We start from the raw sequence: 23,852 nt of genomic DNA, 5'->3' as shown, positions 1-23,852 counted from the left end.
ATCACAACTGATTGCTACTAAACTAAGTAAAAACAAAACAAAAATGTTAAAAGTTTAGAACTGCATACTGCTTGATTAGTGTTTGTGTAATTGTGTCACAATTAGCTGGTGCTCCGAGTCAGATTTACCCTAGTCATCGGCTGCTGATGTTACCCCCAACAACAGTTTATCGTGATGGATGATTATTTTTATTTAAATTATTTGGTTTGTTGGTTTAAATTATTTGGCCAAATCTTGGTTTGTGTCTGCAAGTCGATCGTTTCTTATCAGAGTTTGCTAATTTTTCTGATTTTCATTGAAACGGTTTTTGTAAAAATTGGCATCTCCTTTCCTATCTCTCTTGCTAATCTTGATTTATTCAGCGTCTTGAGGTTCGCCATTATTTTTATTGATTGATTATTTTTATACACCAGAGGCGTAGGCTAGTGGTTTGCATATTATGCTTTCGAGCGGAGTGGTCATGGGTCCGAGTCCCACTAGAGTCCCACTGCTGGCCAAATCTTGGTTTGTGTCTCCAAGTCGATCGTTTCTTATCAGTTTGCTAATTTTTCTAATCTTCATTGAACCGGTTGCTGTAACAATTGGCATCTCATTTCCTATCTCTTTTGCTAATCTCAAGTTATTCAGCGTCTTGAAGATCGCCATTATTTTTATTGATTGATTATTTTTATACACCAGAGGCGTAGGCTAGTGGTTTGCATATTATGCTTTCGAGTGGAGTGGTCACGGGTCCGAGTCCCACTAGAGTCCCGTTGCTGGCCAAACCTTGGTTTGTCACTCCAGGTCGACCGTTTCTTATCAGAGTTTGCTAATTTTTCTAATCTTCATTGAACTGGTTGCTGTAACAATTGGCATTTCATTTCCTATCTCTTTTGCTAATCTCAAGTTATTCAGCGTCTTGAAGATCGCCATTATTTTTATACACAAGTGGTATGGACTAGTGGTTAGCATATTATGATTTCGAGCAGAGTGGTCACGGGTTTGAGTCGGACTAGAGTCCCGCTGCTGGCCAAACCTTGGTTTGTATGTAACTCCAGGTCGATCATTTCTTATCAGAGTTTGCTGATTTTTCTAATCTTCATTGAAACGGTTGCTGTAAAAATTGGCATTTCATTTCTGATCTCTCTTGCTAATGTCAAGTTATTCAGCGTCTTGAGGTTCGTCGATTTGATTAAAAATGCTGGTAAAATTGCCCCATAGACGTCACTGTGGATGTTTGTATGAATTCGCATTGTATAAAATGCTTATGTATATTGATTGATTGTATTGTATCTGTATAAATGCACTCGTCGCTTTGGAGCGATCTGTAAAGGCGAGTGTTCATGTTTTATTAAGTAAAATAAAAATTTCAGTTCTACTCATTATGATATGAAAAGTTTCTCCAATGCGTCACTTCAGTCAACCGTGTACAAAATTAATTAAATTAAATTAAAATCTACTTATATTATAGGTAAAAAAAAATCAAGCAAACCCAGACTTTGCCGCATTGCGACAATAATGAAGAGGGTAGGCCAATTTCGTACAGAATAGGCTCAACAATCAAGTCAGATAAAATTTTATTTTAAGCTAAGATTCTTTGTGTCAGCTCTGCACATAGGCCGTTGAACTTTTTCAAGTGTTGAGACAAAAACGTTCAGTCTCAGTGACGATACTTTTCGGCCATGACCAAGTACGTCTTGTTTTCATTCATCGCAAGCATCCAAAGGGTATATTTACGATACGATACTATCGTCATTTGTAATAATTAGATGCGAACAAGTGCGCTCACAACAACGGTGAGGATTAATTGAGGCCAACTAAAGGGCAACCGTTCCATCAAAACGAGCAAGTGACTGGTATGGGTGAGAGGGGAGGGGAACCTCTAATATTTTCTTAAATATTTTAAAATCAAGTTTTGTGCGCGTCTGCAGTTTAATTCTGCTAAAAACATGTTCCACGCGGCAAATGAGAATTTTTGGCCGAGAATCAAATGTGTCAAATTGGGAACCGCGCGTCGAATATTTTATTTATATGCGTTATTTATACACGTCGTGTCTACACGAACACATTTCGGATAAATGTTGGAAAAAATTCCAGATTACAGAATATTCCGAGCCGAGAACGTTCTGTATCTTCTCGTGAGATGAATAGAAGGCCATAACGTATAGGACGCCATTTTGAATATCATAACCTTAAACCGCTGATCAATATATTTAATGTCGGCTTATATGTAGGTAATAAGATTCGAGGTTCGTTTATACTAGCACCACACAAACCGGCAACTGCACGTAAACAGCCGTATGAAAATATTCTTTAGTACATTCTATATGGTTCTGTAATATATATGTACGTGGTATAGGGCGAAATCACACAGCGCGGTCTGTGGGACGTTTTTTTTTTAGATAGTTTTAAATATACAGAAAAAATATGGTGTACGTGTTCACATACGTGGTATCATGTGGTATATACATGGTACCGTCCTTTCAAAACGAAACACATGGAGCTGTTACGTTGAAATTCTATACTAGTGTTTATCCTTGCTTGACAGTGATATATACCAAAACGACCCTTTGGACCATTTTCGGTAAAATTTTATCCTTGCTTGACAGTGATCGATAACGGTGTATCGACAAGTTCTTCAAATATGGGATGTTTAAAACTATCTAAAAAAAAACGTCCCACATACCGCGCTGTGTGATTTCGCCCATATCCATAGCAGTAGTAATCGACACGACTTATTCAAATTATACAGCAGTGCATGCCACCGAGGAGAACCAGTTGCTCCATTTTTGATGCTTGTTTGCGTTCAATAGCCAGAAATGCGAGATTATTTAGTCTTGATTATTCGATTGAATTTCTTTTGTAATATTTTATATTTTTTTACTTACTGAAAAAAGTTATTGGAAAGGTAAAAAGATAATATAAACACGATATTTATGTACTTCTGAAAATTCACTTTCTAATCAACCGTATTTTGTAATGAGTCTTATAGACATATCTTCTTTTAGAAGCTTTTTTTTTAATTATGACATGGGGGCGAAAGAAATTAATAACGGTATTGTTGTAAACACGCTGTTTAAAGGTCTGTTCATACCTGTCCAGCTCGAACCGCCAGCAGCAGGTATCCTTCAAGTACGGACAGTATTCTTTGGTACATTTTATATGGACGCATTCATACGCGTCCATATTTATTTATTTTATTTAATTTATTATTTTATAATAATAATAAAAATAAAATGACCATATATAATGTACCAACGAATACTGTCCGTACTTACAGGATACCTGTTGCTGCCGGTACGTGCTGGATAGGTATGAACTGACCTTAATATGACGGGTGGGAAGGAAGTAAAGTAATAGTCACCAACATGGTTGAATCGGTCACAGGATGGCGACGACCATCTCGTAGAGCCCATACAACGTTAAGTAAATACACTGGATACCAAATCACCCTGAGAAAACATTCGAACAAGAATTGAAAATGAAGCAAAATCGTATTTTGTATATAAAAGTGTATGACTTAAGTCATTTTTATTACTTGCGATATTTAAATGATAAATTATTCCAGTTGTAATTTATTTTGACTATTTAAAATATATTCCAACTAACCTTGTACCAACTACCGTTACAGTTGGAGTGTATTTTCAGTTGTAATATATTTTGACTAGTTGGAATATATGCCGTCTAATCCAGAGCATCGCAACGCGAGTGACGCGGCATTTTTAGTGCCGCGGGCACCACATCGATCTAACGCGTGCGAGTGGGATCGCGTGTGAGGGAGAAAACCGATGTTAGTTAACGTTTTGTCACCTATGTATGTACGGACTAGCTAGCGACTTCCGATGAAGTATATGGTAAACGGACTACTAGTCATATGTGAACCAGTCACAGGACAACCGGTCGCTCTAGATCGGTCACACGTGATCACCCGTCACACTAAAACTGGTCACACCCTAAAATCGGTCTAAAAACTGGTTGACGTGTAGGAATTCATATAAGGGAAGATCGTGAAGAGGGAGAAATTAAACAAGACTTTATACAGCAAGTCTTTTATTCGATGTGTATATTGATACATTCAAATCCAGAACTCCAGTTGCACCAAACATGGTGCACTGACTGGCTCGCTACTACTCCGACCAATCACAGTTCGGCCGCACAACAACCAATGTCTGGGGTACCAACTATTAATAATTAACACTCATGTGTAACAACTGTTTGATATTCTCTTAGTATAACCATTTACACATCAATTCCTACACACTGATGATTTCGGACATATTCAGTTCCCTTATCAATCATGTAATTTGTGTCTACTTTACATAATCTAATGTGTATAAACGAACACTAGCACTTTTGCTAGCATTGATGTTTCTCAACGGCTATGTATTATTTCTATGATTGGATTTTTCAATTAGAGTTTTTTGCCTTCTCATCGAAATGTATACACATGTGTATTGCGAGCTCGTTATTGTACACGTACATGTACTTTAGTGATTCCATCAAATTAGTGTAACCATTTATTTCCTCGCAATAGCCGAGATTTCGCAACTGTCGTATTCGTATGAAGCAAGTTATCGTGTTCTATGAGTTAATTATTTGGGGCAAGTTGAAGGTTGCTAGCAGACTGTATAATTACACCATATTGTTCTCTATGTGTATGCATTTGACGGCGATGGTGTGCTTCTCGTCTAAATAGTCCCGGTCCAAACAGGTCTAAATTGTTTTGACAGCTTCGTTTCTGTCAGAAAAAAAGTACTATCTCGTATGAATCATTGAAAATGTACACAGACAAGTGGCGTGACGTTTCGCCCACGCGTTACGCTGTAGCAACTGATGTCATTGCGCTTTGATAGTGGAATTTTACAAATGAAAAAAAATAAATAATGAGAAGTGTACCGTCTGCAACGTTCGCTGTGTCTAATTTTCTCATTTTATAATAATGTTTCATCCCAGTGATTCTCAAACTGTGAAACGTTACGTTTTTTACTATTACTCTGGACAGTGAGTCACAATGATACAGTTCCTTTTCGGAAACTAAAAACTAGGGATTGCCGGTATACCGGTTTACTGGTAAACCGGCAAAATTTAGCCATCGGTAAATTTTAAAATTTACCATTATTCACCGTCAACTATTTTATCGCGAATTAAGTACATTGTAGTAAGTATATTATTGCTTACATTGGCGTCGCTAGGGGTGGTGTCACCTAGAAAATATATTTTATTAATCTAATATATAATTTCGCAAGAGACTTCGTATATATGTAACATTGGTTGGTTGGTTCGTAAACAACAAATTCGATTTTTTTTTTCGATTCATAGGCGCCAATTCGATTTTTTTTTCGATTCAAAGGATTCGAAGGCCCCCGAGGCGAATTTCCCGGGGACGAAGGCCTAGGGGGAGAGGTCCCGGGGGAGCCGCCGGATTCTGGTATACATATAATTTCAAAAGAGACTTAGTATATATGTTTGTTTGTTCGTGACAGTCAATTTAATAAAAAAAAAACGAATGAATATTCAAATAAATTTATTAAAATGTTAACTATTAGATTAGTCATGTTTGAGCGGTTTATATTACAAATACTGAGCGAAGCCGGGTAAAACCACTAGTCATCTATATTTATAAAATTGAATGTCTCGTATCGGCTCCTAAACTACTCAACCGATTACGATGGAACTTTCGGGATTTGTTGTATGCATGTTCGGGAAGCTTACCGTGAAAAAAAAACGGGAAAAAACCTCTTAACAATAATATTCGTAATTACGATTTTACCGACGCGAAAGTTTGAAGCGCCATTGTGTATTCAAGGAAATTTGATCGTTGGTAACCACGTTACCAGCTGGTTTATGACGACACGGCGTTGAAGAGACGTTGTTGAGTTCCAACCATCAACGAAACCATATATGCGAAAAAATTTTAAATGGTTTTTCTTTTAATAATTCTTTTTTTGCTATCAATTTTGTAATTTAATAAAACTGTAAATTTAAATATTAAAAGTAAAATTAAAATAAAATAAATAATTCTAAATATATATATATATATATATATATATATATATATATAAATTAATGTCTGTGTGTGTGTGTCTCGAATTGGCTCCCCAAAACACTGAACCGATGACGATGGAACTTTCAGGATTTGTTGTATGCATGTCTGGGAAGATTACTGTGAAAAAAAAAATCGCCCAAAAACGGGAACGGAAACGGGAATGAGTCTCATTGCAACGTTATAATTTCAATGTTTTCGCATCGCGACCAACGTGTTGGTTGCCTGCGTTTTACCGAGAACGGGAACGGGAATTGCATGCGTTATTGTGGCATTGCAACGCATGCCGGGGTCAGCTAGTTAAATATAAATAAATTTAAAAGGTATTTGCAAAAAATTCGACCGCGTGCGGATCGAACACAGGACCGACACATTTCTTTTATTTTTTTTATTTATTTAATAACTTAATATGCCAACACCCATGCGATTATATTTCATAGGGTTTGCAACACTAGTTATTAATATTTATTAATTGCTATGATTGGCGAGAGAGAAGCGCCTAAAGAGAAGCTATGTAAGTTCACACGTAGTTTCTAGATTGCGTCTCCGTCTGACTGAATCGGTTTACCTTCTTACCTTTAGGTATGTATGTACATACATATACTGATTTCTCAAGAATTCGAACAAATACCAATTATGGCTCATATTTGATGCTATATACATATATAGCTGCACCAGACGGATTTCGCGGTAGCTGTATATATACAGAAATTGCAATGAAGCGTGTAGCCGCTCGAGGACCGTCACACAACGAATATGTCTAATTATCGTTTTTCAATTTGAACAATTTGGTTTCACCCCAGAGATGGCTTAATATTACATTAAAAATCGATGATAATGGCGTATTGTGGATTCGGTTGTCTGGAATTTGTTTATTTTCAGTATTAAATGTGGCTATTTCAAATTGACAAATTCACCGGCAACACAAACCAGCCAAATCGTAATAAATGTGATCAGACGGTGGTTTCAATTATGCTCGAAACTTTCAAATGGTCAAAAATTTTAATTGATAGGTTGGTTAAAAATAAAAATAAAATATTTTTTCCTTTTACGAATTTACTTTAATGCATTTATGTGATATTATTCAACTGAGATTTATTTTTAATTATTTATGATTCAATCTAGGCTAACGTTTTTAGGAAAAGTAACCTCATACAGTTATCTAATCCGCAAATTTCCCGGTAAATACCGGTATAATTTACCGTTTACCGGTTTTCTTTTACGGTAAATTGGACTGACTTGATGTGATACGATACGATTTTTTTAATCGGTAAAAATATCGAGATGTTTTTGCATGTTTCAAATAAAAAATGGATGAGGTCATCCACAGTAGAAGTGAAACTTTCAAACGGTTTCTTGGTAGCTGTCTGGGGCGTGCGTTGACTTTTACAATAAGTGCAAAATAAGTAAAAGTCTAAATTTATGTATGCATTGATTATTTTCCTATTAAAAATATTTATATTTAGCTGATAAATCTTAAAAAAGTCATTGCGGTTTCTTTTAAATCTCCAATTGCATATAAATAAATTAAATTAAATTTAAAATGAGTTTTAATTTATTTAAAAAATCAATTTAAAGATGTTCAACAACCGAGTGATTTGGTAAACGATGATTAATAATACAATTCTAACAGTCAAATGCATGTATACCTATTAATCATCGGTTAGTCATACTTGACCTTCAACGTTTTTCATTCATTAAGCTACCCCAGTAGGAAGGTTTATATGAAAACGATTCGTCGAAATTGAAATTCGCAGAACTGGCAATCGGCCGAGGAATGTTCACGTGAAAGTTATCAATCCACTAAAAAAGTGAATTATTTCACTGCAAATGTGAATGGCCTGAAAATTCATCGATTTGAAATTAAAAGAAAATCATCCGAGACCTTCTACCTAATAGTTTGTCAATGAACGATAAATCGTCCAACTAATTGTACCATCCGTAGGCCTTTTACATTGTTACTTGCAATGATTCCTTATCAAACTTAGTTGTAGTTTGCACGTCAATATAACCCGATAACGCTACAAACATACAACAATTACATCAAATACTATAAACGAGAGCCGTCAATATGAATGTTCACGTTGAAGCAACTCAATCTAGAGATACGAGATTTTGTATGCCCGAAAGTATATACGTATTCGGTGACGGTGCTCGTTTATGTGTAGATAGATGTGTGTTGCTTTTGTTATAAATAGTGTGACACGAATTTTGCACGGTGTTTCTACGGGGGCCGACAGGTGTGGCCATACGGAATTCATAATATGTATATTCGTTTGCACAAACACATTAACACCACACCGAATGTGTTTCTTCGACTGGATTGTTTGTTAGGTAATGTTTTTTTTTTATGATTGCAGGCTTTTCCAGGATTCCCGTGTATGAAAGTACCCGGACGAATATCATCGCCATGTTGTATATAAAGGATTTGGTGTTTGTGGATCCAGACGATAACACGCCGTTGAAAACGCTCTGCCAATTCTATCAAAATCCTTGCAACTTCCTGTTCGAAGATGTGACTTTAGACGTTATATTCAAACAGTTCAAAGAAGGTATGCAAATTTTTTTTTTTTGATTAAGCCATACCAGGCATCATATATTTAATTATTTAAGTGTAAGTTTGGACTATTGTGGCATTACAGGAGTCCTTAATGCGCCACAATGGTCGAAAAAATACAGAGATATGAGAAAAATTAAAATATATACACAGACAAATTTATGCATAGTCATTAAGAGGACTGTACACCCGAAACCTTCATTTTGTTGCCGTTCCTTTCTTCGATATATTTATATATTGAATGAATGTATATATTGAGTGAATGCGACAGTTGCGCTTCGACCAGATAATACGTATTTTAAATCGACAAAATCGAGGTTTCGTATTCTCCAATTTTCTCCTCCGAAACTGGACCAATTTTTAAAAAAATTTCATCATCGGTATGGGAAAGATATTTTCTGTGCAACTATGGGCGTATTTTTTTTTAAATCGACCGTTAAATAAGCACGCTGGACTCTTTTCGTGGGTGTATAAAAAGAGGCGATTTTATAGATGTTTGGCGGCTCCTAGCTCCTATAAAAAACAACTAATCAAAAAAATAAAACGATAGATGCATCCCAATGGTGGATATCCATAGCATATTAAAAAATAATTTCTCTAGTGCCATAATTGAGGAAGGGAGAAGTGTAATACGTTTGTATGGACAATGCGCTGGTGTCCAGCCCTCTTAAAAACAATAGCATTATAATTATAATTAGAGTAAAAATATCAAATAATAAAATACAAAGTAGGGAATGTCTTGCACCTATAGCCAGCACCAATATATAAGAATACAAAACATCCCTGCGAGGCCCAAATGGAAGCTAGAAGTTTTCGACTATAAATATAGGTTGTAATATTTTTTTGAATTTTACAACCTATATTTATTTTTTTTGACTACTGCCATCTATTGAATTTGGTAAAGTATACATTTAGTAATATTTTCAACCAAGTTATAAAATTTTAACACAATAGACGGCTCTTATACAGGTTGTAACTTCCAAGAGATCTATGCGTGTCTCGCGCGCTGAGGGCATGTTTGCTAGGACATGTATAGTAGTCGTACGCGGTGGAAAGGTTAACAGAAGGCTCTATTTATAATTCCTTTCCTTTTGGGCATGCTTAGGTAACATTCCCTTGAACTTCGAAAAAAGTTCTCATTGTTTCGTTTAGTTCTCCAGGTTCTACGTCATGCCCATCGTTGCTGGAACAGTTGAGACATTGATACGTTCATAATAATGCTGAGCAACAAAAAAATCACGTTTTTTACTTACCGGACTCATCAATCTTTACTAAATTCGAATAAACGTGGTAAAGTGAAAAATAAGTCATTGTAATTAACGAAATTAGCTCATCATATTGTTACGTAGGGGTGGGTTCAGGATCCAAATGAAAGGCCAAAGTCGCAAATGACATTTATTCCACACAGAACCACCGCTCACTCCAGAATAATCCGATCTACCGTGTGTACGTCGTTTGCACAGCACAGCTTGCCCCATCCATTAATGTCTAGGCACGTAAAGGTGTACCCTGGCGAGTCTTATTGTTTACGCACGCACTCGTCCAGGTCTGTGAGAACTCCAGCGTATCCTTTGTTCGGGCACTTACTGAGTCCCGTCACCCTAATCCGGTGTCTTTATTGTTCACCCACGAATGCACTTAGACAGTGGATACTCTATCATGTTCCCACGTTACAATATTATAGAAAATAAAGTTTTTTTCTTATTTTAAAATTCGATACATAATTAATTATAGTATAGAATAAAAATCCGACTATTCATTCACTTTTGGCACAGAAATACTAGATTTTGAATTAAAGTCTGTAAAATCTGTAAAAGTGGCACATTTTTTTAAACGCTAATATCTCTTAAATGAGTGCAAGCCAACAAAAATCATTGTCATATTCGAATTCAGTGAAGATTGTAAAGATAGTAAAGATTGATTAGTCTCTGCTTAGGTAATTTTTTTTTGTTATTCCGTTTAATTCTGTGCATCATAATTTGATGGTTGTACCTCCTGTCTACACAGTTCTTTATCGGATGGCTCCTATTCACAGAGCTCTCTGACTTCTTAATGAAATCGATGCTACAGTGTCTGAATATGATATTTTTCACTTAAATAAGCGTAGGTTATCAGCAAAAATCGGCGTTGGGACGATTCTTTTTGCACAAAAAATGGTTCACTATTATCAACCATGCTTTTTTGCTCTCTTGCTTTGTTAATTAATGGAGCGGCCTATAGTTATTTGACAAGCACCCAGCCAACGCTGAAGACTAGTTATCTTAGACTACTTTAATCTCTGTCTGGTAGACAGCGCTCATCATTATTTTCATAATTTGATGTTATGTATGAGTTAAAATTTGATCTTCTCTCTTCCTACGGGGATGTTGTGTATTTGCGACTGGTTCTTATATATTGGTGCTGACTGTGGATGCAAGACATTGCTTACTACGTATGTATTCTGTTTATTTGATATTTTTTCTTCTGTTCGTTAAGTCTTTTTTTCTTATGTAAACCATTGTGGCGCATTAGGTTCTTTCTGTAATGCCACAATGATCCAAAACTATAAATAAATAAATAATTAATCAATGCAAGTGCACACTTTTAGGTAGTTTTATTATCAGGTATTCGTGATAATGCTTTTACCTTTGAATGTGAAATTACTCTTGAATCCGTAAACATGACATTGATTTGATTTAGTATGACACATTATGATGATACTATAATATCAAATGAACATTTCAGGTCACAAAGGTCACATGGCTTTCGTTCAGCACGTGAACAGTGAGGGAGAAGGGGATCCTTTCTACGAAACCATCGGACTCGTAACACTGGAGGACGTCATCGAAGAGTTGATCCAATCGGAAATTGTCGACGAAACAGATGTTTTCAGTGAGTATTCTTATTCAAATTGTGTCGTGGCTATGAATAGTATAATATTATCCGGGTCGGTTAGAGCGAACAGGTGCGTCTGCATCGTCCATTTATTTGCAATGTGATGATTTTCAGCCGACAACAAATCGAAGAGACGTCGCAATCATCCCGTCTACAAGCTGCAAGACTTTGGAGCGTTCGCAGAAAGACGAGAGAATCAGAGGATCAGAATATCGCCGCAGTTGACTCTCGCCACGTTCCAGTACCTCAGTACATGTTAGTGTTCATGCGTTGCTTGTTGAGTGTCAACACACTAATTGGAACCGTTCTTTTTGTATGTTAATTTTATTTTTTCAGCTTTGGACGCTTTCAAGCCTGACGTCATATCCGAGACGATACTCCGGCGGATGTTGAAGCAGAATATAATTCATCATATAAAATACCGCAGCAAAGAAAGACAGAAGAGCGATCCGTCGTTGATTATATACGAACTCGGGAAAGCGGTACTAATATTATAATACATAAAATAACCTTTTATATGAAAACGTTTGTATAGTATTGTTGGGTAGGGGTGGGCGGAGGATCCAAGTAAAAGGCCAAAGTCGTATCACAGCATTTATTGACGATTAAGGAGATACACACACTGGCAGTGCTCCATCCAGAATGTCTTGATATCGCCTAAGTACCGCCTTATAAGGGGCAGGTCTCTCAGTGCATCCGGTTACTTCCCTATTGTTTAGGCAGTCCCACGGTATCGGTCACTTCTGCGAAGGGCCACTTCGGTGGCCATTGTTTAGCCTACGTGCACTTAGAGTCTAAAGATAATCCTTGAAACCAATTATGATGGTCACACAGTCTCTGGGATGCTACTCGGCCTAATCCGAGTGTACGTAACAGTATTTTCAATATCTTATATTACAGGTGGACTATTTTGTGCTCATATTGGAAGGACGCGTCGAAGTAGTTGTCGGACATGAAAAGCTGATATTTGAGAGTGGTCCTTTTACTTACTTCGGTATTCAGGCGCTGATGCAAAATATTGGTGTCGGTGAGTGATTGCGAAAACTTTTACTTTTCATAAGAAAATGGGTGCCAAAATCGTATGTTGAATGTAAAATTGTGCAGTATTCAAAATTTAATATGAAATATTGTCTATGAATGCAACAGATCCAGGAGTGGCACCATCAGCTATGGGATCCTTGCAGTCAATCAACATGGATTCAATGATACGGCATACATTCGTGCCCGACTATTCAGTGAGAGCCGTTTCAGAGGTGTTTTACATCCGCATTAAAAGGTTCGCTTCGTTGGATATCTCTTTTAGAACGTTGACCCAATCGGTGGAGTGTTGTTGTACGATAACGTTGTAAATATTATTAAAAGCAACGCATTGCAATAATTACATATACATATATGTATGTGTGTACACAAAATTAGTTTAATAATATATTTTTAAATCGGTAAAATTATGTTATTCTAATTAATTTTGGGGAATAATACGTATAAATTGAACTTTATTTTAGACTAGTATTGTACCCCATGACATATCATCGCATGGTGGTTGGCATATTAAGTTATTAAATAATAAAAAAAATAAAAGTAATGTTTCGTCGGTCATGTCGATCCCCACGCGGTTGGTTTTTGTTTTCAAATACCATTTAAATATATTTAATTTTTTAATATGAAAAATAGGTAAAAACTAACTACCTACATGTAAACAATATAAAACACCAATAGAAAAATTAATTAATTAAAAATAAATTTTCAATAGATGGCGGTAAATTCTCTACCAAGCGGAAACATTAGTAGCGATTAGTATATATATAATAGATTTTTTTTTCTTTAATGTTGAATACATTTCACTTGAGTTGAATAATTTGTTTTTCATGCGATATATTTGTTGAGCAGACTAAGCCCTGCTTTACACTTGAAGGATGGATTAGACCGGCACCGTGCCTGTGCCGGTTGCTAGGTGCTGTGTTGTATGGGTGGGTATGCATTGTTTCAGACGTCCCGGATGAATCCACCGATTGTGGATCACCCGGGACGTTGCATGCCCACCCATACAACACAGCACCTAGTACCCGGCGCAGGCACGGTGCCGGTCTAATCCATCCTTCAAGTGTAAAGCCAGGCTAAGGCTGAGGGCAGTTGCTTTTGGCACCAAAAATGATTCACTATTGAAACACCATGCTTTTTTGCTCTCTTGCTTTGGATACTAATAGAGCGGTCTATTGTTATTTGCAAAAGCATAGCAACTCGCCGCCTTTTAGTTATGAGTGTGCATTATTTTTATGAAAGTGAATCTGGTCAAAATTAAAGTTCAATTCATCAGCGTCCATTAATTTTGTGGTTCCACAACGAAACGTCTACGGACAGAACGTCTAACGACAACTTCCACTACTAATTTTTACCCAACAATGTTCACGGACAAAATGATTAACCCTTTGCTCGCGGCAATAAATATAGCGAACAAGTCCTGTACGCTGCACCTTTTTCGCGAATTTGGCAATCGAGTTTTCGACCTTAAATACAGATTTTAATATTTACTCAAGTAACCAGTAATGTTAATTAACACAAAGTATTATTTTAAACAATAAAATACATAATATATCTCGTAGATTTGGCTTAATTGTCAAATAATCATTCTTCATAATTGTATGAAGACGTGACGTCACATAAACGACGTTTCAGTATGGTTCCACAAAAAACTAATTTTTGACTGGTATATATGAATTTTAAGCAAATTGAATAGGTGGCATTCAACTCTCAGTAATATATTCAACCAATTTTGAACCTTGAAACAGTTGAAATAGGCGCATGTAAGGCTCAAAATCCCGTGCAAAGTTCAGAAATTCTATGGAAGAAAGCCGCGCTACAGACTTGTCGCGCAAAGCTTCCATAGAAGACGGCCGCGGGCAAACGGTTAAGCGATATTATGTTCGTGGACAAACTTATTACGCGACATAATCATATACGACGGTAAACGGACTATTGCGCACATTGCAATTGCACACACGACAATTGTTGAATCTCTTTAATTCTCGCTGGCGCTATAGTTCGCGGGTTCACTTATTTACGAGGAGGGAGAGTGGGTCTCCATCTAATGGAGGTCAACTCCATTAGATGTCTCCATTGATAATAAATGCCTCCATCTAATGAGTCTATCTATCTCAAAACATTTTAAATGAATTCCTATTTACGTGATATTTTCTCTGCTGAGATCTCGCCGTTCGTATCGAGCAAGTTTCATTGTATATTGTATGTAAAGTGTTATCAATGAAATAATAATATATGTTTCGAATTCCTCAGATCGTTGTATTTAGCAGCCAAACGGGCAACTCTCATGTTGAAGTGCGCTGGCAGTCGTCCGAAAGACAATGACGAATCCGGAGAACAGTTTGACGATGAGGTGGAAAAGGTGCGACTGTCGTTAAATCTTCAATCTGACCGATTCGCCTCGATTTGACAATTAAAATTTATTCATTGATATTTACAGTTACTGCATTCGTTAGAGGAAGAATCTAGTCCCGTTGAAACCGCACGATCTCCTTCACACAACGCCAGCTTCCACGTAAGACCAAATCCAACCTGAAGAACTTCGTGTCTCTACTATACTATACTATACTGTAGTTTTTACATTTCTTCTGATGTTTTGTTGTAGACGTCACCGAACGGGCAGAACGGTGCCCTGAGGAAGTCTCAGCAGCTGTCGCCGACTCTGACTACGTCGCAGGTCGCCCCCGAGCCGGCCGCAGAAACCGTGCCGCACGAGTCCAGCGCCCTCCTGCCCAGCTAACTCGTAGTCCCCGCCGACTCCCCCACACCTCCCCCATCGACAGTCAGCTCAGATCCGACGTGACACCTCCGGAACGACGACGTAACGCAAGTTACGATCGAATGAGTCGGTCGATCTTCAATTGTACATTTGTGAAATTGATTTTTAGAGTGAAATTATTTACTTTATATAAATACACATATATTTAAATGTCTTTTAATTCTTGTTTAAGTTACATATTATTATTATTATTATTATTGCTATTCTACGAATAGTGTTTAGGTATTGTTTGTTGTTTATGAAACGAATTGTAATGAGATATGAACTGTAACAAATAAGTATATCATACATAGAAATGTGATTTCGTTTGTACTTAGGATGTAGTTGTTTAAAATCTAATAAAAGAGAAGACATTTACCAAGGCTTTTACGAAGGTGAGTCAATAATTATGTCTTCACGCTGTCTAAATTTAATTTTTCAATTCAATTTCGTCGTCAATGTTGCGTTTTTTCCACCGTAGAATAGTTTCTATAGTCCGGCAATCTTGATCTTATAATTTCGGACTATCGGAGACAATGTAGATAGACATTGGGATCTGTATCGTACTGGTACCGGTAATTATTTAAGATGCTCGAGGTATCGGCGTTTAAATCCAATCCAAATAGGATAGACATCGATACGATTTAACTGTACACTGAGAAAAATACTTTGTATCTTAAAAAAAATGTTTGTGCATTAAAATTTTCGGTGCATTAAAAAATCCCGTATTGTGCATCGAATGAAATACTTTGGCATTATAAAGTGACCGTTAAAAAATATGAAACGATCAGTGGCGTCTCGTCCATATGGGCTGCAGCCTCCCAGTACAGTACAAATTCATGCTATTTTTTCGTCCACATGGGCTGCAGACCTCCCAGTATAGTACATATGCATGCTATTTTTGTTTTCATTCGACCACTGGTTTGGTTAATGAGCTACTACAGCCTGATTAATCTCTGCAGCCCCCCCACTATGAATTCTCACGAGCCGCTACTGGAAACATAGATTTTAGCATCAGAATAGATACATTAAGCGGCAATGTTGCAGTCTTCCGCAATTGACAACTGTCAAAAGTGTTTACTTTTGTTTCTCACTGGTGAAATGTAATCTTAAATAAATAAAACCAACCCTAACTTAACCTGAACTAATCATAAATAAATAAAACCTAACCAAACGTTGGTCCGTATTTTGGTATTCGCGACGTTGCCGATACAGAGTTCATCTGTCATTTTAATGCACATTTCATCCACTTTTTAAGTAGCAAATATTTTTTTCAACCTTCTAATACAATCTGAAACCGTCATATAAAAATGCACACAAATATTTTGTAGTGTACAGAAACTTTTTTTAATGTACAAATTTTTTTTAAATGCACATTTATTTTATAAAATGGACGTTGAAATTGTTCCCTATTCATATTGCGATATTGATATTTATTACACGTATTGATACATATTTCAATGTGTGCGGGTTATTTGAAAAAAATAAAACAATTGATTTTTTTTTATTGCTATTGAATTTATTAATATATAGTTATTAACTCATCTTTGTAAAAGAAAAAAAAAAAACATTTCGATATTTATGTATTTTTAATTTATGAATTGTTAAAATTATTGATTGATTTATATTTGAATATGTACGTAATTCCGATGATTCTATATCAGTAGTGGTTATACTGGTTTATCTCGGCACGATGCGAGTTTTGTTAGTAAGTGTTTGTTGAAGTTTTGATGACGAGTAGGTGGTCTGCTCGTCTGGTATGTTCTGCTGGACAGAGCCGTTAATTCAGACGGCCGCCGTGACGTCTTTGATGCGATACATGCATGATGTTGATTTGCCGAGTTAAACCGGCGCGCTTGTGTATCCCTAATTTTTAAAAGCGCTTACGTAGACTTCGAGACTGTTCGATTTGTTCGTTTGATTGTTGTTGCAGTTTTATCACAGATCTGGCGGTAAATTATATCAATTATGGGCAATAATCCTTAAAAAAATCACTCACCAATATATAACTTTAATCTAAACAATCATACAATAAGATGTGTAGCCAAATGAAATGTAACGCAGGGTCTTTGATTTATACTGCATTCTTACAATTATATCAAATTTCTTCTATGCAATACATTTTTGATTCATTCTTGTCGGTTGTTACGATTGTATCTGTATATAAAACAAAGACCCTGAAAAATGCTGCGTATTTATTATATGTTCACTATCAAACTGATGTCATTCTGAAAAATATTATATATGTATATGAAAAGATTAATATTTTGTTAAGTTTTGGAAGTTGCATGAAATGCCATTTTGAATATTATAATGATTTTTTTTTTTATTTGGGGCGAGACATTAAAAATGATTTCTCCGTGTGATTATATTATAAATAAGAGCTGTTACTTTTGAAAATGGCGAAATAACAATTTATTAATGGTAGTTTTTGTTACAATTATTAAAAATACATCTGTGAAACGATATTTTTTAACATGGTGCAAGTTTACTTTTAAATGATTGAATAAATCAGACGAAACATTTATATTCTTAATATATCTAATTATTAATATATCATAAATTATGCCTTTTACAATTCATTATTTTTTAATGTGAAGTAACTACATATATGTGTTGTCAACAAACTCGTGTGTAATTTAATTTGGATAATTCTTAGAAACATATTCACATGATTCATTTATACGATGATTGGTGTCACGAAAATATAAAGCAAGCAATATTTTTCAAATGCAGGTTTGAATAACAAGTAAATATAAGCCATTTTCAAAAAAAAAAAAAGCTCACATATTGCTTTAAGCATTTTGGGATCAAAAATGTTGAATTTGTTTTCAGAATGGCATCAAATACCACTGGACTCAGACATGAGTATTTTTTTAACTAATTTTCCAAATAAATAGGACGATATATGTATGTATGTTCATTGATTTATGAAAAATATTTTTAAAATAATAAGTAATAGAAAAAAATATGTCTAAAAAAAAAATAGAACGATTTATCAATGCGTTATCTTAATACTATTATCAGAATTAATACAGATTTTCAATAATAATTATTTTTAATACAATAAAAAATACATAGTTTAATACAAATTTAGGCAACATGTTTCCAAATGCAAAAAATGAGATTATATATGCATATATATATATATATATATATATATATATATATATATATATATATATATATATATATATATATATATATATATGTGATGATACAAACAGCAAATAAATCAACATAAAAACATTACGTTATTTTGACTTTCATTTCATTTTTACAATGTTCATTCACCATTGAGAAAAATAAGGACGTTGGGGGAATGATATTAGCAGCGGTCATATCTCTTAGCGAGCCGTCCACATTGGAACTGTTCAGTACGGCTGTGGAGTAAATGAAATTTCCCTTTTTGAACGGCGCCTTGGTATGCAGGGTGAGCTGCTGCAGACAAGGAGCGTTTTCCTCATCGCCTCGCAACTCCTTCAAATAGTTCCTAATGGGCTCCGATGTCGTAAAATCCAGACCGAGGCGGGTCCGTCGAGGCATTGGTCTGTAGGTCGGCTGCGAAACAACGGCGTTGAAATGAGTAGCCCCTCCCTTCTGCTCTAGTATCCTCAACAGCGATGGAATGTGCCGACCGGACAGATGGCAGTTCTTCACTGACCGGTATCCGATACCTTTCGCAATGTTTTCGATCAATTGATGGTTGTTGGTGCGTGGACATATGAGCAAGTAGTTTCCAGTTATGCAGACTGTAAGGAGTTGACGACTACGCTTCACACCCAATAGGATGGAGCTGTAGTCGTGGGTAGCTCGTATGGCCACCACGGAAGCTCGTACACTGTGCTCGACGCGGCTGGCTATTTGCCGGAACGGCACTTCTTCATAGTCGGGTAGCTTTTCGGTGAGCTCATACGCAAACCATATCTTGGTTGAAGACAGACCATATTCTGAAATATAAACGTATATATATATATATATATATATATATATATATATATATATGTGTGAATATGATATGTGAAATTGAGTCACTTAACGTTTTAAGCACTATGTTGGAGCTTTACGTGGTAAGGTTTCAAATATATGTACTCAATTGCCCCAATGGTTAACCCTTTGCCCGCGTCACCAAATTTAGCGAACATGCCCTGTACGCGGTTGCTTTTTTGCGGATTTTGTTATCGCGTTTTCGACTATAAATATAGGTTGTAATATTTTATAAATAATTTTAGCCTATATTGAATTTTTTTTGACTACTGCCATCTATTGAATTTGGTAAAGTATACATTTAGTAATATTTTCAACCAAGTTATAAAATTTTAACACAATAGACGGCTCTTATACAGGTTGGAACTTCCAAGACATTTATGCGTGTCTCACGCGCTGAGGGCATGTTCGCTAGGACATGTATAGTAGTCGTACGCGGTGGAAAGGTTAATCAGCATAGAAGTAGAATGCATAGAATGGTCATTGTTGACAAAAGTATCGTCTAAAAGCGAGCCATCGAAGAGAGACGAAGTTTAGCAAACAATGAACAAACTCTGCCGCGCTGAGTTTTTGTAGCAACATTTTTGGAGGCTGAGAGCGATTCTATGCATTCTACTTCTATGTTAATCAATGATTCAGAAAACAGCATGTTAACCGTTTGCCCGAGGCTGTCTTCCATAGAATTTCTGAACTTTGCACGGGATTTTGAGGCTTATATGCGCCTATTTCAACTGTTTTAAGGTTCAAAATTGGTTGAATATATTACTGAGAGTTGAATGCCATCTATTCAATTTGCTTAAAATGAATATATACCAGTCAAAAATTAGTTTTTTGTGGAACCATACTGAAACCTCGTTTATGTGACGTCACGTTTTCATACAATCATGAAGAATGATTATTTGACAATTAATCCAAAACTACGAGATATATTATGTATTTTATTGTTTAAAATAATACTTTATGTGTTAATTAACATATCTGATTACTTAAGTAAATATTAAAATCTGTATTTAAGATCGAAAACTCGATTTCCAAATTCGCGAAAAAGGTGCCGCATACAGGACTTGTTCGCTATATTTATTGCCGCAGGCAAAGGGTTAATACCCCCTTGCTGAGAATTTTTTCACATCTATATATAATTAGAAAGGCAAGTTGCAGGAGTCTATAATACTACTTTAATAAGGCAATGAAATATCGGTTTGTATGGACTTCATACCTCTCAGTTTTAATACATTTAATCGGTTGTAAATTTCGTTGCTTTCCAATCTGTGCTTCTTTGCTATCTTAACAATGGCACTGGCTACAGTCTTCGGTTTCAAATCTTCTCTGGCGTCTTTGACGATTTCGCAAACGCCCGACCAACTGCCTTCTGGGAAATCTCTCATGGCATGATTCTTCAAGTCCTCGAGCTTGAACTTTGAAAGTACCTTTTGGAGCTCATCATGAATCTCTACAATTACACAAATTGCCAAAAATTTCATTAAATACATGTTCATTACTCATTTTATAACTTTGACGTTTATTATCACGTGTACTGTTATTATTGTGGATGTTTGTAAAATGACCGTTACGTAGTGGATTTGACACCATGGCTACGGCTTTTGGATAGGTTAAAAGATGAATTCTTTATGAAAGTGCCATAATGATGATTACTTTAGTATTATTTAATAAGAAGTTGTCTTAGAAAAAGCTTACCTTCGTTCGAAGCCATGCTAGCAGAGAGCCGACGTCGTATCAACAAGAACGAATTCGTTTACCCCCGTAACCCGACTGATTACGACCTTAACCATAAATGACAACAAAACAGCAATTATAAAATTATATAATCTGGATTGATTAAATAGTGTGACGTTTTCAGATAAAGTTCAACATAGCTTTGACAGAGAAGTCAAGTTTGAATCTAGGGGTTCCAAATACTAAACATTATCTGAATATCAAATATTGATATACAGACTGTAATTGTTGACTAGTTGGATTTGAAAGATGAAAATAAGAATTCTGTGATATTTACCTACGTATCCACGATGTTGTTTTGATTCACTAAATCGAATTTATTGTGTTAATGTGTTTAGTTTAATGCGATAGTTAATGACGAGTTCCATATTTTCAGTATTACCATTGATGTATAATACACTAGATCCTCCCTCACGCTTTATACTGGTCTCCCTTTTGGTGCATGCAAAATACATGGCGCATGCACAGTTTCTCTCAGTAGGTAGTTAGGTACCGCTGCGTCGTAGGGAAAAAATCTTTTTTTCCCCAACTTCCCCGCTAGTTAAACCCCCCTCACCCCTCAGTTAGTGAAGACAAGATCTCCGACCAAAATCACACGTTAGGGCCCACCTATGTGTATTATATATCTATGAGTATTACTTATTAATGTTGCAAGGTTTTTACTATTGAACTTTAATATTCAAGTGTCCAACTGATGCAGCACGTACTAACCGTTTTCGTTTTTAACTAGAATATTAGAGTTTTTACGAAATATAAAAAAATAACGTTTCAAGACAATAATTCTATTTAAACAGGGATGTCATTTCAACTTTTTCTAGAAAGGAGGGGGTAAAAGTTAGCTTTTTGGAAGTAGCTTCTGATCGATAGGTTGTAGTTTCTACTGGTTTAAACTTTAAGTAATGAGTAGTCGATTTGATTAAGATTCACGATAATTCAAATGAAATGCATGTTCCTGCCGGTTCGGTGATTACTGGTCACAAATTACTCGTCACAAAGTCACTAAAATCTCTATAACGGAACATCTGGCAGCCGAAAAGTCCATCATACTAACGATAACTATCATAGTAACGAGAACTTGAGTGCCAAATATTGTGTATTCGCGATTTTCATGGCAAAAATTGTCTTTGTGACCACCCCAATGTGACGAATAGTCCAATTACCGTTCCTGCCATAGCCAAATCTAAGGGGGGCAAATGCCCATCTATGCATCCCCAAATGACGTCCCTGAATTTAAGTAAAACGTGTTTTAAAAATTTGAATACCATCGCTGATCGATAATCTCAATATTCGTAATTTCATTTGATGTTTGGGAGAGGGAGAAGAACAGCTTATGAAACATTCAAAAGAATTTCTTCGACATGTGAATATTTTCAATAACATGAATGTTTCTCAGTTATTGATAAAAAAGATCTCTTTTCACTTTCGCATGTAGTGCATTGTAATCAATGCAATTCCAAAAAAATACTTCCCATGAAATCAATCAATCAATCGATTGAGTAAAGCGAATAATAAAAAGTCGAGTGCCGAATATTCTATATTCGTGATTTTCGTGGCAACGATTGTCGTGTGCGCGATGGTTCGGTGGCTATTCTGCAAAAAGGGATCTCGCGCAAGTCACTAATTCCGATCGCGGAACATCTGGCACCCAAAAGCTCCATCTAACTCCACTAACGAGAACTCGAGTGCAGATGTTCCATCATCGAGATTTTTGCGCGAGATCATTTTTTTGCCACATAATCCGTTTACCCATAGGCTATGTCCACACTACCGATAACGATAAACCTCTGGTTGCTATTTAGGAACTGGTTATGGAAAAATTCGTAAATATCGGGTGTAGATATCGGTAGTGTGGACGTAGCCATAGAGGGTGGCACGACAAATCAGCGCAAACCAACTTAGCGCCGACCATTCGGCGCTAAGTTGGTTTGCACCTTTGTGCCCGGTTTAGAAACCCTGCTTAAAAATAAATTTTTGCGGCCTTAGTTGATAAACCCTGCTTGAGTAATATTTCAAGGCACAAAGAGTATCAAATAAATTTATTCGCATTTATGAAATTATCATGTAGATATGACCGACAATTTCAATACAGTAATTATTTTTGAAAACGCATTTGAAACTTATTGAAAAAATTGTTTTTGCGCTGAATAGTCCATGCGCGGAATTGTCATCCGCTGAGTTGTCGTTGCGCTGAGTTGTCTGCGCCGAAAGGTCGGCGCTAAGTTGGTTTGCGCTGAGATGTCAGTGCGCGGCCATAGAGACATCTATGGATAAATTTCTCAAAATTTATCCATAGAATTTTTTTTTTATATTAATCATAATTTGCCATATATATTAATCATGATTAATCATAATAACCATTGATGTATAATACACTAGATCCGCCCTCACGTCTTATACTTGTCTCCCTTTTGGCGCATGCAAAATACATGGCGCATGCACAGTTTCTCTTAGTAGGTAGGTAGGTAGGTACCGCTGCATCGTAGGGAAAAAAACCCAACTTCCCCGGTAGTTAAACCCCCCGCACCCCTCAGTTAGTGAAGACAAGATCTCCGACCAAAATAACACGTCTGGGCCCATCTAGTGTATTAAACATCAATGGGAAGAACGAATGAGACGACTGGCATCGTGAATGCACGTGCTTTATTTATGACAGCTGAAGGCAGAGTGAGGTAGCTAACTCCGAACACAATCGAGTTGGTCCCCACTCGCAGGAAGGTGACCAAACTCGACCATGTCGTATAGCGAGCCGCCACACTTGAAATTGGCGAGACTTTTGAAGAAAAACATGCAGCATTTTATAAATCAGTGAATTCGAAATACTATAAACTCGAATTTTGCGAAAAAAAAAAAAAAAAAAGAGTTTTGAATGTAGCCGGCAGATA

General features: G+C 36.2%; 2 protein-coding genes across 2 annotated transcripts in view; one reads left to right on the top strand and one right to left on the bottom strand.

Moving 5' to 3' along the window:
* The window catches only part of uex (metal transporter uex), a 37,279-nt gene extending 20,479 nt beyond the window's left edge, over nt 1-16,800 (top strand). Inside the window, exons 6-14 of the mRNA XM_077433487.1 lie at nt 8,383-8,574; nt 11,304-11,450; nt 11,568-11,708; nt 11,790-11,935; nt 12,354-12,480; nt 12,600-12,729; nt 14,745-14,853; nt 14,932-15,006; nt 15,097-16,800. Coding sequence (XP_077289613.1) covers nt 8,383-8,574; nt 11,304-11,450; nt 11,568-11,708; nt 11,790-11,935; nt 12,354-12,480; nt 12,600-12,729; nt 14,745-14,853; nt 14,932-15,006; nt 15,097-15,231 — 1,202 coding nt within the window. The 3' untranslated portion in view covers nt 15,232-16,800. The remainder of the gene's footprint in view (nt 1-8,382; nt 8,575-11,303; nt 11,451-11,567; nt 11,709-11,789; nt 11,936-12,353; nt 12,481-12,599; nt 12,730-14,744; nt 14,854-14,931; nt 15,007-15,096) is intronic.
* A 1,675-nt stretch (nt 16,801-18,475) lies between these two features.
* On the bottom strand, nt 18,476-21,008 carry LOC143913452 (uncharacterized). Its single transcript, XM_077433256.1, has 3 exons — nt 20,932-21,008; nt 20,453-20,686; nt 18,476-19,199 (listed from the first exon to the last, which is right to left on the bottom strand). Exons 1-3 carry the CDS (start codon nt 20,945-20,947, stop codon nt 18,499-18,501), a joined length of 951 nt encoding a protein of 316 aa, XP_077289382.1. The 5' UTR covers nt 20,948-21,008; the 3' UTR covers nt 18,476-18,498.
* Nucleotides 21,009-23,852: the final 2,844 nt, after the last annotated feature.

The sequence above is a fragment of the Arctopsyche grandis genome, chromosome 6 (assembly GCF_051622035.1).
Source record: "Arctopsyche grandis isolate Sample6627 chromosome 6, ASM5162203v2, whole genome shotgun sequence".
NCBI classification, from domain to species: Eukaryota; Metazoa; Arthropoda; class Insecta; order Trichoptera; family Hydropsychidae; genus Arctopsyche; species Arctopsyche grandis.
The sequence above is the reverse complement of the archived record's forward strand: the minus strand, read 5'-3'. Positions and strand labels throughout refer to the sequence as shown.

Excerpts from the sequence above, each read along its gene's own strand:
- LOC143913452 (XM_077433256.1), bottom strand. Across the intron at positions 19,200-20,452 it reads AAATGTATTAAAACTGAGAG|AATATGGTCTGTCTTCAACC; the intron begins GTATGAAGTCCA and ends TTTATATTTCAG.